The following is a 15,967-nucleotide window of genomic DNA, read 5'->3' as shown; positions in this document are numbered from 1 at the left end:
AACACAAAAAAATTTAAAACCTATGGCCGGGCCAGATGTAATAGATTAAAATTTTAAAAATTTAAATCCCACTTGCCTAGTTCTGACAGACCTCACAATCTCTGAGGATGCCTACCATAGATGTGGGCGAAACTTCAGGAGAGAATGCTTCTGGAACATGGCCAAACAGCCTGGAAAATTCACAACAACCCAGCCTCCCAGATGTTCCTGTATCCCAACTCCCATCAGCTCTAATCATGAGGTCTATTGATGAGTGTAGGATCTGGCTCGTGGGCCTTGAGTTTGACACACTTGATCTATATGATATTAATAGAATGTATGGTGTTTTTATTTTGTCTCTGAAGGGGGATCTTTGGATGTCTACAGAAAAATTCCAGAACATGTCTTGGGAAGGATCGCTGTAGCTGTGAGTATTTGGGTTTGTGGCTTGTTTTGTCATCCTATTAAATACTTATCACCATAGAAATAATAAGGGAAGACGAGAAGATAAACCCAGGAGAAAGCAACATAGACTGTTTGTGGCCCTTTGAAAAGCATCGCCTGCACCTCTAACTCCAGTGGATGTGAATGCCTGACTTTGTAGTATGATATATCCTTAGATGCTCTTGAAGAACTGAACAATTGAGGGACACATTCAGTAGTCTTCCAAGTGCCACAAGCCCCATTTGCTGGTACAATTTAAATAGGGCTACTCCTCTGGAGAAAAAATAGGAAATGTCACATTGTGTGGCTTCCATGGCTATGGGGTGCGCATAACCTGAATTTCCCAAGTCTAGGGGGAGAATGTATCATAATTTTAAAGCTGAAGGCTGCTGCGGAGGGGAGAAAGCCTTAGCTGGGTGTCGTGGGGTAGAGTGTCGCTGAACAATTGCTAAATCCGAAGCAGGCTTTGATAATGTAAGTGGCTTAAAGCATAACAAAGTTATTCTGTAATGTACCATTTAATTAAATGCCTGTTCTCCACACTCATTATACATCAAGCTGACAACTGAAGCCCTTTAATCTAACGCAGGCATCGATCGGGGCTCCTTTCTGTGCAATTCACAGCTCGGCTTCGTCCTCCCCACTTGAGCTGCGCCTGCGAAAGAGCCTCTTTTCATCTGGCGCTTCTCTTTGGAGCCCTTCCAGATGGATTCATTTTGAGGCCCAGTGTGGGTCCTTCTGGAGCGCCGTTGTGACCACGCTGCAGTGTTTTAAAACAGGAGAACCTAAAACTGTTTCATTTGTGGCTGTTGGCACACTATGACTCTCATCCTGTATGCAGTGAAGAATGCTAGCGTGGCAAAGTGGTTTGAGGGTGGGATTGTGACTCCGGAGACCAAAGTTTGATTCCTGACTCAACCATGGAAATAAAGCAAGTCACACTCTCTCAGCCTTAGGAAACAATAAGGTTCAATTTAGGATGGCCATCATTTAGAAAAAACATGAAGGCACAAGACAATTACTCTGGAGACCTGGGTTCAATTCCCCACTCAGCCTTGAAAACCCATTAGGTGACCCTCAGTGAGTCACATACTCTCAGCCCCAGGAAACACCATGAAAGGCTCACCTTACTCAGGAACAGCTTAAAGGTACTCAATAATAACAAGAACACATTAGAATCACATTGTCCTAGAGTTGTAAGAGACCCCCCCAAAGGTCATCCAATCGAACCCCCTTCTGCCAGGCAAGAGTTACAAGCTGGGTAGATGCAGGGAATGCCATGGATGGAGCATATTTGGATTTCAGGAAGACCTTCCTTCGACAAGGTCCCCCATGATCTTCTGGCAAGGAAACTAGTCAAATGAGGGCTAGGCAAAACTATGGTGAGGTGGATCTGTAATTGGTTAAGCGAACGAACTCAGAGGGTGATTCTCAGCAATCTTCATCCTGGAAAGAAGTGATGATTGGAGTGCCAGAAGCAGGGTTCCATCCTGCTCCTGTGCAGAATCTTAATTAATGACATAGAAGAAGGGTTAGAAGGCATGATCATCAAGTTTGTAGACAGGACCAAATTGGGAGGGAGAGCCAATACTCCAGAAGACAGGAGCAGAGTTCAAAATGATCTTAACAGATTAGAGAGATGATGGGCCAAAACAAACAAAATGAAGTTCGACAGGGACAAATGCAAGATACTCCAAATGCAAGATTTTGACCTGCATCAATAGGAGTCTAGTGTGTAGATCTAGGGAAGTAATGCTTCCTCTCTATTCTGCCTTGGTCAGACGACACCTGAAATCACACTATGCCCAATTCTGGGCACTACAATACAAGGGAGATGTTGACAGACTGGAATATGTCCAAAAAAGAGTGACTAAAATGATCAAAGGTCTGAAGATCAAGCCCTATGAGGAGTGGCATGTTTAGCCTGCAGAAAAAAGGACTGAGAGGAGACATGGTGAGGGTCATGTATCAAGATGAGAAGAAAAGTCTTAGGGAGGGGGGAGGAGGCTTGTTTTCTGCTGGCCTGGAGACTAGGATGTGAAACAATGGCTTCATACAACAGAAAAGGAGATTCTACCTGAACATGAGGAAGAACTTCCTAATGGTGAGAGCTGTTCAGCAGTGGAACTCTCTGCCCTGGCGTGTGGTGGAGACTCCTTCTTTGGAGGCTTTCAAACAGAGGCTTAATGGCTATCTGTCAGGGGTACTTTGAATACAGTTTTCCTGCTTCTTGGCAGAATGGGGTTGGACTGGGTGGCCCATGAGGTCTCTTCCAATTCTATGATGATGGTGCTGGTGCTGATGATAATGATAATAATATTTCTTACCCACATGGCTCAAGGCGGATTACAAACATAGCTAAAAATACATCATGATAATAAACATTATATAAAATACACAATTTCGAAATATTTATACAAAATACATATTAAAATACACAGAAGAAAGATTAAGTTATAGTGAACACAAAGCTCATGTTTACAATTCTTCAGATGTTCAGATGTGTTTCAAATTCTGACAGCTCATTTAGCAAGTAAATGTTGTCTCCAGATTCACTGTAGCCCTGACTTTCAAATGTTTATGCATTTGAAATAGGGGGAAATGGATGGAGTCCTCCTGGCACATCCTTTTACTTGCTATTTTAAAGGCTTTTACAGCCTGGCTCTCAAAGCTGAATGCCTGAGACAAACCATAAGCTGTGTACGCCAGGAGCCTTCCTCTGGTGTTGAATCAGAGCTAAAGCGGGGCTGTGGCGGCTGCCTTTTGCTGTCCACTTCACACCTTTCTTCCCCTTCAATTCCTGAAATAGTGTCACGGCGCAGGTGGTGTTTTGAGTGCTCATGTCGATAGCAGTCCTTACCCACAAAAAGGTGTGCTCTTCAACTGTCAAGAGAGTTGAGTGCGTGATGGCAGAGGTATAGCTACTCTGGGTGTCAAGGCTTTGTCAAGTTATTGTTGTCAAACCTGCTTTGCTGAATGGCAGAAATGCCTCTTTGGAGCATTCAGTTGAAAGAAAATTCTATGCCAGCCTCTCTTTAATATCCTCCTCAATGCCTAGAATTGAATTGAGAGAATGGTCCCTTGTTTACTGCAATTGAATGGCTGTCGTTTCCGATTAACCAAATAGCACGCTGGAAAAGGAATCTGTTACAAACTGCTGGTCAAAAGATGCCCCATAACTGCTTGTACGCCTTTGGACTAGCAATTTGTAACATATTCTTTTTCTGAAGTGTTATTTGGTTAATAATCATTTGCCTTTTGTAACCACTCGTTTTGCAGACATAACTTGCCAGAAAAGTACCTTATACACTCCGTATATCACAGGTGTTTTTTTCCCACTTTAATATTGTTGTTAATTTGTATCCCTTTTGTTTTTAAATGTCTATAATTACAAAATAGACGAAACATTTTCACCTGTGCAGTAATGTATAGACATTTTCTGACTCTGATGGCCTCATGTTAATCTCTCTCAAGATGAGGCTTCTCCTTTTTTTAAAAAGTTATTTTTATTTAGAATACGTTTGCTCCTCGAAGATAGGAGAGGAAAATAAAATAAAATAAGAGATAGATTAGCGGTATTATTGTCTTTTACATAAAAAGAGTGGGAACAATGATATAAAGTAAAATGTGAAGTAAAAGTGTACAACTACAAAAAGAAACGTAGAGAAATTATATATATATATACACACACACACACACGTACATACACATACATACATGCACACATATCTATCTATCTACCTACCTATCTATCTATCTATCTATATACAACAGAGGGGCGAAGAGTTGGGGGAGAAGGATAAAATCTTCTCCTTAAAGTGAAACTCTTAAGACGTAGAAGCATAGAGGCATCTCATGCATGATTCCGTGCCTCCAGGATTTGCTCCAGATCTAACATTTCAGTGGCCATTTGCCAAGGGAGAGTTTGGCCCCTGTTAGAAGGATAGACAAACCTTTCTTACCAAAATGGAAACCCAATTGCATTTTGCTTAGAATGCTGGCAGCATTGCGACCTCTATGTTGTGAGTCACGGGTCAGTCAGTTTCAGTATAGAGCACAATCCTTGTGTCTTTAATAATGCAATTCATTGAAATTGTTAACTTAAAAAACCCAGTTAGTCCTTGGGAGTTCTTGTTAGCCTTCATCTCTCCCGTTGTAGTGCTTTGTTTGCATGATAGAAAGAGACAACAGTACTCTTTCATCCACTTAGTTGGGACTAAGAACCTCCCCCCCCCTCATGTCAGGAGTGACTTGAGAAACTGCAAGTTGCTTCTGGTGTGAGAGAATTGCCCGTCTGCAAGGACGACGCCCAGGGGATGCCCAGATGTTTTTGATGCTTTACCATTCTTGTGGGAGGTTTCTCTCATGTCCCTGCATGGGGAGCTGGAGCTAGCAGAGGAAGCTCGACCTTCTCTTTCAAAATTTGAACCACTGACCTATTGGTCAGCAGTCCTGCCAGCACAAGAGGTTAACCCATTGCGCCCCCAGCGGCTCCAAGATGAATATAGAAACCAGGGAGATTTATGGAAATGAGCCGGCAAGAGTTTGTTGGAAAAGTGTGAAACTGACCTGATAGAAGAAGACTACAAAATTATAGAGAGAATCAGTTTTAAATGGGACTTATACAGATGAGAAAGGAAGGCTTAGGTTGCATCGACACTGTAGAATTAATAGTTTGTCAACACTTTAATTGCCATGGCTCTATGCTGTGGCATCATTGGAACTGTAGTTTTACAAGGTATTTAGCTTTTAGGTGTGTTGACTCTCAATCCAGAGAGGAAAGTGGCACCACCACCACCACCATCTTCGGCTAAATATTTCTGGAGCCTCCCTATACATCTGATATATATGTTTTGGTCATTTCTGCATCAGAACAAAATAGATCTCCATATTAACTCTAGCAAATAAAATATATACATTGAAAATGGACAACTGTGTGATGTGATATTGGCCAAACAGCTTCAGTTGTTTTTGTCTCTTCTTCATTTATAGGTTGTTAAAGGCCTTACATACTTATGGAGCTTAAAGATTTTACATCGAGGTGAGTTGTGGATTGTTTTGTTACATGCTCTGGAGCAGGCATGGGCAAACTTGGGCCGTCCAGGTGTTTTGGACTTCAACTCCCACAATTCCTGGCAGCCCAAGGCCCTTTCTTTTTCCCTCTCAGCCACTTAAGCAGGTGAGGGAGAAAAGGAAGGGGCCTGAGGCTGTCAGGAATTGTGGGAGTTGAAGTCCAAAACACCTGGAGGGCCCAAGTTTGCCCATGCCTGCTCTGGAAGCTTTTAAGTAGAGGCTGCATGGCCATCTGCCAGGGCTGCTTGGATTGTGCTTTTCCTGCATGAAGGCAGAAGGGTTGGACTGGATGTCCTTTAGGGTCTCCTCCAATCCTATGATTCTATGCTTAGGTCCCTTTTTCGTTCCACATCCTCTGAATTCTGCTTCACTTCCTTCCTTGCCAGTCTTTTCTCTCTTCATCTTGGGATTCACCATTTGCAGGCCCTTCTATTGAAGTGGGATGCCTTACCTTGATGATATATTGATGAGACAAATGTCAAACGCCTCCAAACCCTGACAAACTTTTCAAGTTTCCATCTGATTCTCACCTTCCAGTCTGCTGAAACATATAGACTTGGTTGATATGGCAGTGGAGAACATTAATGTGCCAATTTTGAATAGAGCACAAATGCTCCTAATAGCATGGCTGACTCATCTTTAAATGAGGCCATTTGAGTCTGTAAAATCCCCACAAAAATCCAAGAGGAGCACAAAAAGAGGATCAGAAGAGCAGCAGTAAAATTGCAAGCGAAGAGAGGAAACATACATTGTGTTGCTTCTGAATATGCGCTCTTCACAGTTCACATCTCCAACTCGGGCTGCATTGCTCAGCTTCCTTGAACTTTGGAGTTCAGCGCTCTAATGCTTGGGCAACCCAGGTGGAGACAATATAGGTTTTTGAAAGTGATTGGCTTTTGAATAAGGCATTTGAAATGTTTTTCCTTATTCAGCATCCTGACCCGTTCCTTGACAGTTTGGCTAATGGCAAATTAAAATCTTGCCTGTCCCTTTCATCTGGTGAAAACAGCTCAGATGGGAGGTGGAATGAAAAGGCGTCTGTTCATCCTCCATAAGGCTTGTCTCATATAAATAATTTGTATTAAGGAAACACTTGTGATGAGAACATAATGTCCCATATTGGCTCTTGTTTAAATTTTCCACTTTCAAAATGGAAGTATTAATCACAAACAGATGCTCCGGAATGGATTACGTGTGTACACACAGCCCTTTCTCTTAATTATTTTTCTTGAGGAAGGGAATAAATGTGATTTGAAAAAAAGCAAGCAAGCGGTGTGTTTTCTGAGGACTGGTTGGCTTCCCATGATCTATCCATGATTGGGATCCAGTGGGAAATGCATTTTAAATGCGACTTATAAAGGTGACAAAGGACAGCTTAGGTTGCAGCTACACTATAGAATTAATACAGTGGTATCACTTTAATTGTCATAGCTCAATGCTGTGGAATCATGGGAGCTGTAGTTTTGCTCCTACACCATCAACTCCGCTGGACTGGCCACATTATCCGAATGCCCAATCACCATCTCCCAAAGCAGTTACTATACTTCCAACTCAAGAACAGAAAACAGAATGTTGGTGAACAGAAAAAGAGATTTAAAGATGGGCTTAAAGCTGACCTTAAAAACTGTGGCATTGATACTGAGAACTGGGAAGCCCTGGCCCTTGAGCACTCTAACTGGAGGTCAGCAGTGACCAGCAGTGCTACAGAATTTGAAGAGGCAGAAATATTGCAATATTGCACCTGACATCTGTCAGGAAGTAGCAGCCTGTAATTAAAAGACCAAGGCAGTGACATCTTCAGCCCATCCTCTGTTTGGATATCAGCCAATGTCTTAAATCAAGAGATAGCTTTCTAAAATCTACAGAGAAACTCACAGAAACACCTCAGCAAGTGAGAGTCCAAAAGTAGCAGATGAAAACCCGGAATCTCAATCAGTGGCTGATATCAGATGAGAAATTCCCTCCTGGGCAAACACAGAAGATTGGGCAACTTGGAAGGCGCTGAACAGACTGCGCTCTAGCACCATGAGATGCAGAGCCAACCTTAAGAAATGGGGCCACAAAGTGGAGTCCACAACATGTGAGCGTGGCAAAGAGCAAACCACAGACCATCTAATACAATGCAACTTGAGCCCTGCCACATGCACAATGGAGGACCTCCTCACAGCGACACCAGAGGCACTCCAAATGGCCAGCTTCTGGTCAAAGGACATTTAGCATAATGCCAAGTTTTTAACTTTGTGTTTTTAAATACATTATAACTACCCTCAATAACGGCGCTCCATGCAGTCATACCGGCCACATGACCTTGGAGATGTCTATGGACAACGGCGGCTCTTCGGCTTAGAAATGGAGATGATCACCACACTCCAGAGTCAGACACGACTGGACTTCATGTCAGGGGAAAACCTTTACCTTACCCTCACTTCACTTCTGACGTGATAAATTAAATATAAGCCACAGTTGTTAGATGGACCGGCCTTTCCACTGAAGCAAAGGACCTTTGGAAGGAGGCCAAGGAGGGAGAAGAAGCAACAAGGAAAGGCATTTCCTCCAAGTCTTGCCATGTGAGCAAATGGAAGGGGATGGAAGAAAGAGTTCTAGACTACAGAGACCTTGGATTAATCTCTCGCAATATGAACCTTCTTAATGTGAAGCTCTTAGGATTTAGAAGCATAGAGGCATCTCATGCCTGATTCCGTGCCTCCAGGGTTTGCTCCAGGTCTTACATTTCAGTGGCCATTTGCCAAGGGAGAGTTTGGCCCCTGTTAGAAGGATAGACAAACCTTTCCTACTGAAATGGAAACCCAATCGTATTTTGCTCAGAATGCTAGCAGCAATGCGACCTCTATGTTGTGAGTCACGAGTCAGTCAACTTCCGTATAGGACACAATCCTTACGTCTTTAATAATCCAATTCATTGAAATTGTTAACTTAAAAACCCAGTTAGTCCCTGGGAGTCCTTGTTAGCCTTTAGCTTACATGTTGTGGTGCTTTGTTTGCATGACAAAAAAGAGACAACAGGACTCTTCCATCCACTTAGTTGGGACTAACTACCATTTCTCTTCTGTTCCTCAGTGGCTGTCCTTTTGTCCCTTTTAAATATTCATGCAACTTTTATGAAGAATTAGTGCCTCCATTTTCTTGATTTCCTGTCCCCTTTCCTCAAGGGCTTCTGCCTTGTATTTCTCTGGTGGTTAACCACTGTTGTTCCTTTGGCATTTTATTTTGAATCACATCGTGTTAGTGTAGAAAGTGAAAGCGGTCGAGACGTCTTTCGTCAGCTGTGCTTTGCTCTTCCTTTGCAGACGTGAAACCTTCAAATATGTTGGTGAACACCAGAGGCCAAGTCAAGTTGTGCGATTTTGGGGTGAGCACACAGGTAGGCCTCCTCAGTCTTTCCAACCTCCATTCGTTTAATGCCTGGCCTTGCTTTGCAGACCCGTCTCTGCTGGGAACATCCGCTCCGTCCTTTTAATCTCCTGATGACTTTTCTTCATCAAAATATGATTGTTCATTGTTTAATGACAGTAAAAACTGCTGATATTGTAATTACTACTTACGAATGGCGAACTTCATTGATATGCAGCTTGGCTCGGAAAGCGTTTGGCCCGAACAAAAGGGAGGGCAGAGCGAGAGGGGCGCCTGGGGAGGCCGACTGGCCCACGGTAAAAATTAATATTGGGAGCAACAATAGTACGGGGCTCTGACAATGCGCGGCACCAATTTTAATTAATTTCCATTTTGGGCTTCCCCTGAGGACCTCTGTGATACTGACCCATGCGCTTGCTGCGGCGCTGAATTGAATTGCCGCCACCTTTCCTCCCAGCAAAACACAGGGACCAAAGAGAAGGTCACTGCTGCATTATACGTTGTCAAAGTCTGTTGTCCCTCCAGCATATTTAGTGTTCATTCCAGCCTGATAATGAAGGTGGCTTTATTCACATTTTGAGCCAGCTGACAGTACAGGGAGAGGAGGAGGAGGAGGAGGGCTGAATGCATTTGCAGGAGAAGGAACAATCTGTAAGACTTTTTATATCCAACTGGTTGGTGGGGTACTAAAAACTCTTAAGCATCCTGTTTAAACACAAACAATTCTCTTTAAGGTTGTCTGCCATAAACCGAAACGCTGTGGCTGTTTCAAATTAGGGCTCTTCTTCTAAAGGAGAGGGGCCTTCCATCATGTTTAATGCCTTTGCAAAGCAATCCATCTCCTCCGCCCCTTTCTATCATTTTTAGCTGATTTATACATGGGATGATTGTAGGTTAAATGAGGAATAATTGCCCGTTTTATTCCCACATTATCTTTATATGGCTCTAACAGGCTGTTTTCTCTGATAGCTGGTGAATTCCATCGCCAAGACGTATGTCGGGACAAACGCATACATGGCGGTAAGTAAATATATGCAGATACTTCCCTTATTAACTAAGACACTGTGTTGGGTCGCTCAAATTTGCCTACAGTTTGGTTTAGCCATGGGTACTTCTGCTGTAATGCACTAATTTTAAAAAGCAACATACAGTAATGCCTCTAAATCTGCAAGGAATATGTTCCCAGACCATGGTTAAAATCAAACACCATTGAACTACAGCAGAGTCTTGCTTATCTAACATAAACAGGCTGGCAGAACGTTGGATAAGTGAAAACGTTGGATAATAAAGAGAGATTAAGGTAAAGCCTATTAAATGTCAAATTACGTTATAATTTCACAAATTAAGCACCAAATCATCATATTTTACAACAAATCGACAGAAAAAGCAGTTCAATACACAGTAATGTTATGTAATAATTACTATATTTGCGAATTTAGCACTAAAACATTGCAATGTATTGAAACAGCTGTGGATCCAGACAGACTGCATTGGATAATACAGAATGAGGAATGAGCAAAGGTTAGATAAGTGAGACTCTACTGTGCCTCCTTTTCAGTCCCAGCATATCATAGAGTTGCATTAAAGGACCTAGGAGCCCCTGATGACGCAGAGGGTTAAACCCCTGTGCCGACAGGACTGAAGACCCACAGGTCGCAGGTTTGAATCCGGGAAGAGTGCGGATGAGCTCCCTCTGTCAGCTCCAGCTCCTCATGCAGGGACATGAGAGAAGCCTCCCACAAGGATGGTAAAAGATCAAAACATCCTGGCGTCCCCTGGGCAACGTCCTTGCAGACGGCCAATTCCCTCACACCAGAAACGACTTGCAGTTTCTCAAGTTGCTCCTGACGCGACAAAAAAAAATTGGAGGACCCAGAGATTCATAGAGAAATATTTTATATCACAGAACTGAAAATATGAGTCTGAACAAAACATTTGCATAGGTTAACCTCTCAATGCACATGAGGGAGACTATGGATAGGGCATTTTGGAAGCTTGCTTTGCTGGTTGCCATGCTTTCAATCTGCAAAAGAGCCTGAACGCTCCGATGGAGGCAAGGGAGCCTTCAAACAAATTATTTCATCTAAATCCCGCTCTTCTTCTTGATGGTCTTAAATAGTAGTAATAATTAAATTGTATTATTCTTTTTAATGTACAACCCTCAATTACACATCTATTTCCCAGGTGTGCATTAAAGAAATTACTTTTTTTCTTATTGTTTACGGACGGCTGTGGTGCATTCATCTGTTAATTGAAAGCGCGGGGATTAAAGCTCTGCGACGTTTCATCAGCCCTCTGTTAAGGCGGTTTTGCTTCTTGAAAGAAATTTGTTTCCAATTGTCAGATTCCTGTCTGCATGTATTGCTTTAATCTTAAATGGGGAAAATAGGTGTGAACGCTAGGAAGAGAGGGAGGCCGGAGCCAAACTGTCTCCCATTCCATCTGGGGCCTGTGGGACGAGAGGGCAGGTGCAACTGTGTTGTTGGGCCCCTTGCGGAGTCTTTTTGTTTGGAGGCTAAATAAAACGTCAATAACAAAAGCCGGTCCACTCATATCTCAAGCGAAGAAGACGAAATGAATGCAACAATCCTCTTATTCCTGACACGTCTCAATTTCAGCTTAACAACATTCGTAAGATTGAGATGCCTGTTTTTATTGAGACCGAATGTCTCCCAACTCTTTGAATGAAGGAAGGCCCTCACCAACACTTCATTTCTAGCTCCTTTGCCCCAAGATACGGACAAAGGGGCATCTTTAGGGGTGGATCAGGTGTCTCGTGTTGGCCGTGCTGTTCCCTGGCATCAGTAATATTGCCTCAAGATGCCAAAAGTGCTTCAGCCCAGCTCCTTCTGGCCCCTCAGCTGTGCTGTTGGCAACCCGTTTGAAGCCCACCTGCAGTGGAAGGAACTGGCCAGGTTCTGCCTGATCCAGACAACCGCATGGGCACCAAAGAGTTTGTTTCCATCTAGGACATCTTTCCTGCTATCTTCATCATTGTCCTCATCACCCCATCTTAAAATCATACTATGCATTGCACAATAGGTTAGAAGGAGATGATTCCTTCCCAAACTTCTCAAAACTCCAAAGCATCGTGTGTCCTGCATGGATTATGTAAACTTGAGTTCACCTGGGGACCCAAACTGGGTAAAAACGTAAAAGCACCAACTACTGTGCAAAAAAATTATATTGGCCCCCTGTTTCCATGGATTCAACAGCCCTTTGAAGGCAACTGTAAGGCTAATGTGGACCTTTATGAAAATTAGTTTGATAGTCCTGGTGTAGATGTACCCAACATTTGGGCTTTTGGATCTGAGAGTGGAGCCAGAGAGGGAGAAGCAGCACTGTTATCTTTAAAACGATTAAGTCCTGAAGTGTTTATCGTTCAAATTGGGCTGATCCAAGGCCTTTCAGGGTCGCCTGTATGCCTTGCAAAGGAAGGTTTCAGAACCGAAGGAGGCTGGGGCTGGCCCTGCCTCCCAGTTCCTTTTCTGATGAAGTGGGACTGGCTTTCTTGACCCCTGCAACCTCGCCATGTCCCAGGTCAAGACCCCCAGAACCTGAGGTCAGACCTACAAGGTTCACCTGCCTTCACAAGTAAACCCAGCTTGCTTCCTTTTGTTCCTAGGAGCCCAGCTCAGGAGTGCAATAACGTTCTCCTTTTGGGGTTTTGCTTGAGGGATCTTCGCTGTCTCCTCGGTTGAGCCTGGAAGATTGCTTCGGCCCTTGTGTCTGTGTTTTTTATTTAACATTTATGTGGCGCTAAAAGCCCCTGACCTGGGATTAGCGGCTGCAAAGAAGCATCCTTGAGCACATTCGAGTAGCACTAATTTGGGTGTGTTTTCCTCTCAAGGCTTTTGAGAGAATGCCGAAGGGAGGAAAGGAAGAGTTGAGCAAGGTGTCTGAACGAGACAGGTGCATTAGCAGCACAGTTGGGGAGAGAGCCTCTTCAGGTCCTTTCATTGCTGCGTTTCACACTGTACTTGACCTTGGCGATACTTAAAGCAGAGCTTCGGAGTGAAAGGAGCTGGCTGGCTACTCTGCCTTCTTTGCCGTCTGGAATGACATTAAACTGGCCGCTAATTGGTGTGAGCCCAGCCGCCTTCATTTGCTGGGTATGTTAGCTCAAGAACATTTTCAGTAAAAGCTTCGTTTCCATGTGGTGCTTACCTAATATATACACTTGAGCAGACCAGCTTACATGGAAACAAGACCATGAGAAGTGAGATATGGGTTGGAACTCAACCACATCCTGCACAAGTTTATAGTCCTCGTCGAGGAAATCAATAGGCAGGTGAGTTAGCTGACAGGGAAAGCCCTTTCCCCATTTCCCTCTCGGTCTGCCTCTTTATTCTTGCCTCCCATTTCTCTGTTTGATAGACTGATATTTCTCAGGGACATGCCTCTTTTCATTCAAAGTTTCAGACACATGGCAAACCCTGGATTTCCCCAGTTTCTTCTTCTCCTGTAAGTATGGAGAGAGACAAAATGTCTCTAGAGAGAAAGTTAGATAGCTATTTATCTATTTATTTACCACGTTTATGTCCCACCCTTCTCAACCCTGAAGGGGACTCAGGACGGCCTTACAGAGGCAACAATTCAATGCCATATTATGTATTATTATTTATTGTATTTGTATACCGCCCTTCTCAGACCTCAGGTGACTCATGGCGGTTTATAATGGCAACAATTAGATTACCATTACTGGCCTAAAAACACCCTAAAACATTTAAATACATTAACACATAATATAAAACCATAACAAGAATATTAAAAACATAAATCATTTTTGTCTCTTAATAAAAAAACATTGTTCCATCTCGTCGTCCAGTCGTTCCAATTCCTATGTCTTTTACCTTGCATTTTCAAACACTTGCTCAAACAACCAAATCTTGACTCTTTTCCAAAATGTTAAGAGGGAAGGGGCCAATCTAATGTCCCCAGGAAGGGCATCCTATAGCCAAGGGGCCACCACTGAGAAGGTCCTGTCTCTCGTCCCCGCCAAACGTATTTGTGACGCAGATGGAGTCGAGAGCAGGGCCTCCCTGGATGATCTTAAAGTCCTGGAAGGATCATAAGGGAAGATGCATTCGGACAGGTAAGTTGGGCCAGAACCGTTTAGGGCTTTATAGGCTAAAGCCAGCACATTGAATTGTGCCCGGTAGCAGACTGGTAGCTAGTGGAGCTGGCGCAACAGAGGAGTTGTATGCTCCTTTGGGCATGTTTAGCATCGCTCCTGTTGGTAATCTGGCTGCCGTCTATGGGACCATTTGAAGCTTCCGGACAGTCTTCAAAGGCAACCCCACATAGAGCACGTTGCAGTAGTCTATACGGGATGTAACCAGAGCGTGGACTACTGTGGCCAAGTCAGACATATATTAATACATGGGTAAATGAACAAAAAATGTTTAAACCAAACCCATTGACATTAAAACATCAATTAAAATTACATGATCCAAATCGTATTCCAGGGCCGGTCTGAGTCGCCATTATATGCATTTGTAGTCTCATGTTGCACGATTACCATTACTGGCCGAAAGCCTGATCCCAGAGCCATGTTTTCAGTTATTTCCTGAAGGTCAGGAGGGATGGGGCAGATCTAATATCACTGGAGAGGGAGTTCCATAGGCAAGGGGCCAACACTGAGAAGACCCTGTCTCTAATCCTCACCAGTCGCGCTTGTGAGGTGGGTGGGACCGAGAGCAGGGCCTGCCACGATGATCTTAACCTCTGAGGTGTGTCATAGAGGGAGATATGTTCTGACAGGTAAGCTGGGCTGGAACCATTTAGGGCTTTATAGGCTGAAGCCAGCACTTTGAATTGTGCTCGGAAGCGGACTAGCAGCCAGTGGAGCTGGCGTAACAAGGGAGTTGTGTGCTCCATGTACGCCGCTCCGGTGAAAAATCTGGCTGTTGCCTGTTGGACCATTTGAAGCTTCTAAACAGTCTTCAAAGGTAACCCCACATAGAGTACATTGCAGCAATCTATTCTCAGTGCACAAGAGCGTGGACCACCGTGTTTTAAGTCTGACCTCCCAAGGTACAGGTGCATCTGGTGCACAAGTTTTAATTGTGTAAAAGCTCCCCTGGTCGCCGCCAAAACCTGGGGTTCAGGGTTTAGCAAGGAGTCCAGGATAACTCCCCATGTTGTGAACCTGTGTCTTCAGGAGAAATGTAATCCCATTCAACCACAGACTGTAACCCTATACCCTGTTTGGCCTTACCCTAGGCCAAACTAGGGTATAGAAAATTTTGTTCTGAGTTAGGCCCTAATTTCCTCATATAGAAATGTAGTACTTTCAATAAAGTCTTTTGTAATTTTTAAAGTTTGTTTCTGCTCCAGTGCTGTCAAAGCTCATTTGCTCTGCTGCTATCAGAAGCTTCTGATCTGCTAAACTGTTGCTGTTGCTGCTTTACCTTTTTTTGAAATGCTTCTTCCTTTTTGAAATTACCCAACAAGATGAGAATGTGGTAGTGCCAACGGTGGCTATCTTATGCCCTGTTCCTCTTCCTGTTGTTGTTTTCAACAATCTTTCCTCCATTTGTGTATTTTTTATTTTACAGCCAGAACGAATTTCAGGAGAACAGTATGGCATTCATTCCGATGTTTGGAGTCTAGGAATTTCCTTCATGGAGGTAAGTGCATTTCAGTGGTTTGTTTCGTGGAGTTTGAGCTCAGAGGGGTTGAAAGATGGGGATTGAAAGTCCCAAACGCTCCTGTTAAAACAAACCAATTTGTCCCCTAAGTTACTGCTTGATTCCTTCACCCTTCTCTTTCCATTTTATTCATGACTTGACCCATACTAACCCACCTGTCTCTTTCCAAATGACTCAGCTCAACATAATGAATCTAGATGTCTACATTGATAGCCAAACCAAGAAACTTTGGTCACATCTTCACTCCCCTTTTTCAAAAGAGTGATTGGTTGAATGGTGGTTCCTAGGCATCAACTCACACACAATTAGCACAACTATGGTGACAATTCCATTATGGGAAGGCATTTCTAAACATGCCATTTCATTAAATATCCATACACTAGACTTAGAATTCAAGTTTCTTTTCCTATAGAACAGTGGTTCTTAACCTGTGGGTCCCCAGATGT

At 43.5% G+C, this 15,967-nt stretch overlaps 1 protein-coding gene across 2 annotated transcripts in view; it reads left to right on the top strand.

Moving 5' to 3' along the window:
* Positions 1 to 15,967, top strand: part of MAP2K5 (mitogen-activated protein kinase kinase 5) — a 145,199-nt gene that overhangs the window by 65,023 nt on the left and 64,209 nt on the right. For both annotated transcript variants that reach the window (XM_067471382.1, XM_060755376.2), the window contains exons 12-16: positions 345 to 406; positions 5,416 to 5,464; positions 8,805 to 8,878; positions 9,838 to 9,888; positions 15,429 to 15,500. In XM_067471382.1, the coding sequence (XP_067327483.1) occupies positions 345 to 406; positions 5,416 to 5,464; positions 8,805 to 8,878; positions 9,838 to 9,888; positions 15,429 to 15,500 (308 nt within the window). The remainder of the gene's footprint in view (positions 1 to 344; positions 407 to 5,415; positions 5,465 to 8,804; positions 8,879 to 9,837; positions 9,889 to 15,428; positions 15,501 to 15,967) is intronic.

The sequence above is a fragment of the Anolis sagrei genome, chromosome 9 (assembly GCF_037176765.1).
Source record: "Anolis sagrei isolate rAnoSag1 chromosome 9, rAnoSag1.mat, whole genome shotgun sequence".
Classification (NCBI taxonomy): domain Eukaryota; kingdom Metazoa; phylum Chordata; class Lepidosauria; order Squamata; family Dactyloidae; genus Anolis; species Anolis sagrei.
The sequence above is the reverse complement of the archived record's forward strand: the minus strand, read 5'-3'. Positions and strand labels throughout refer to the sequence as shown.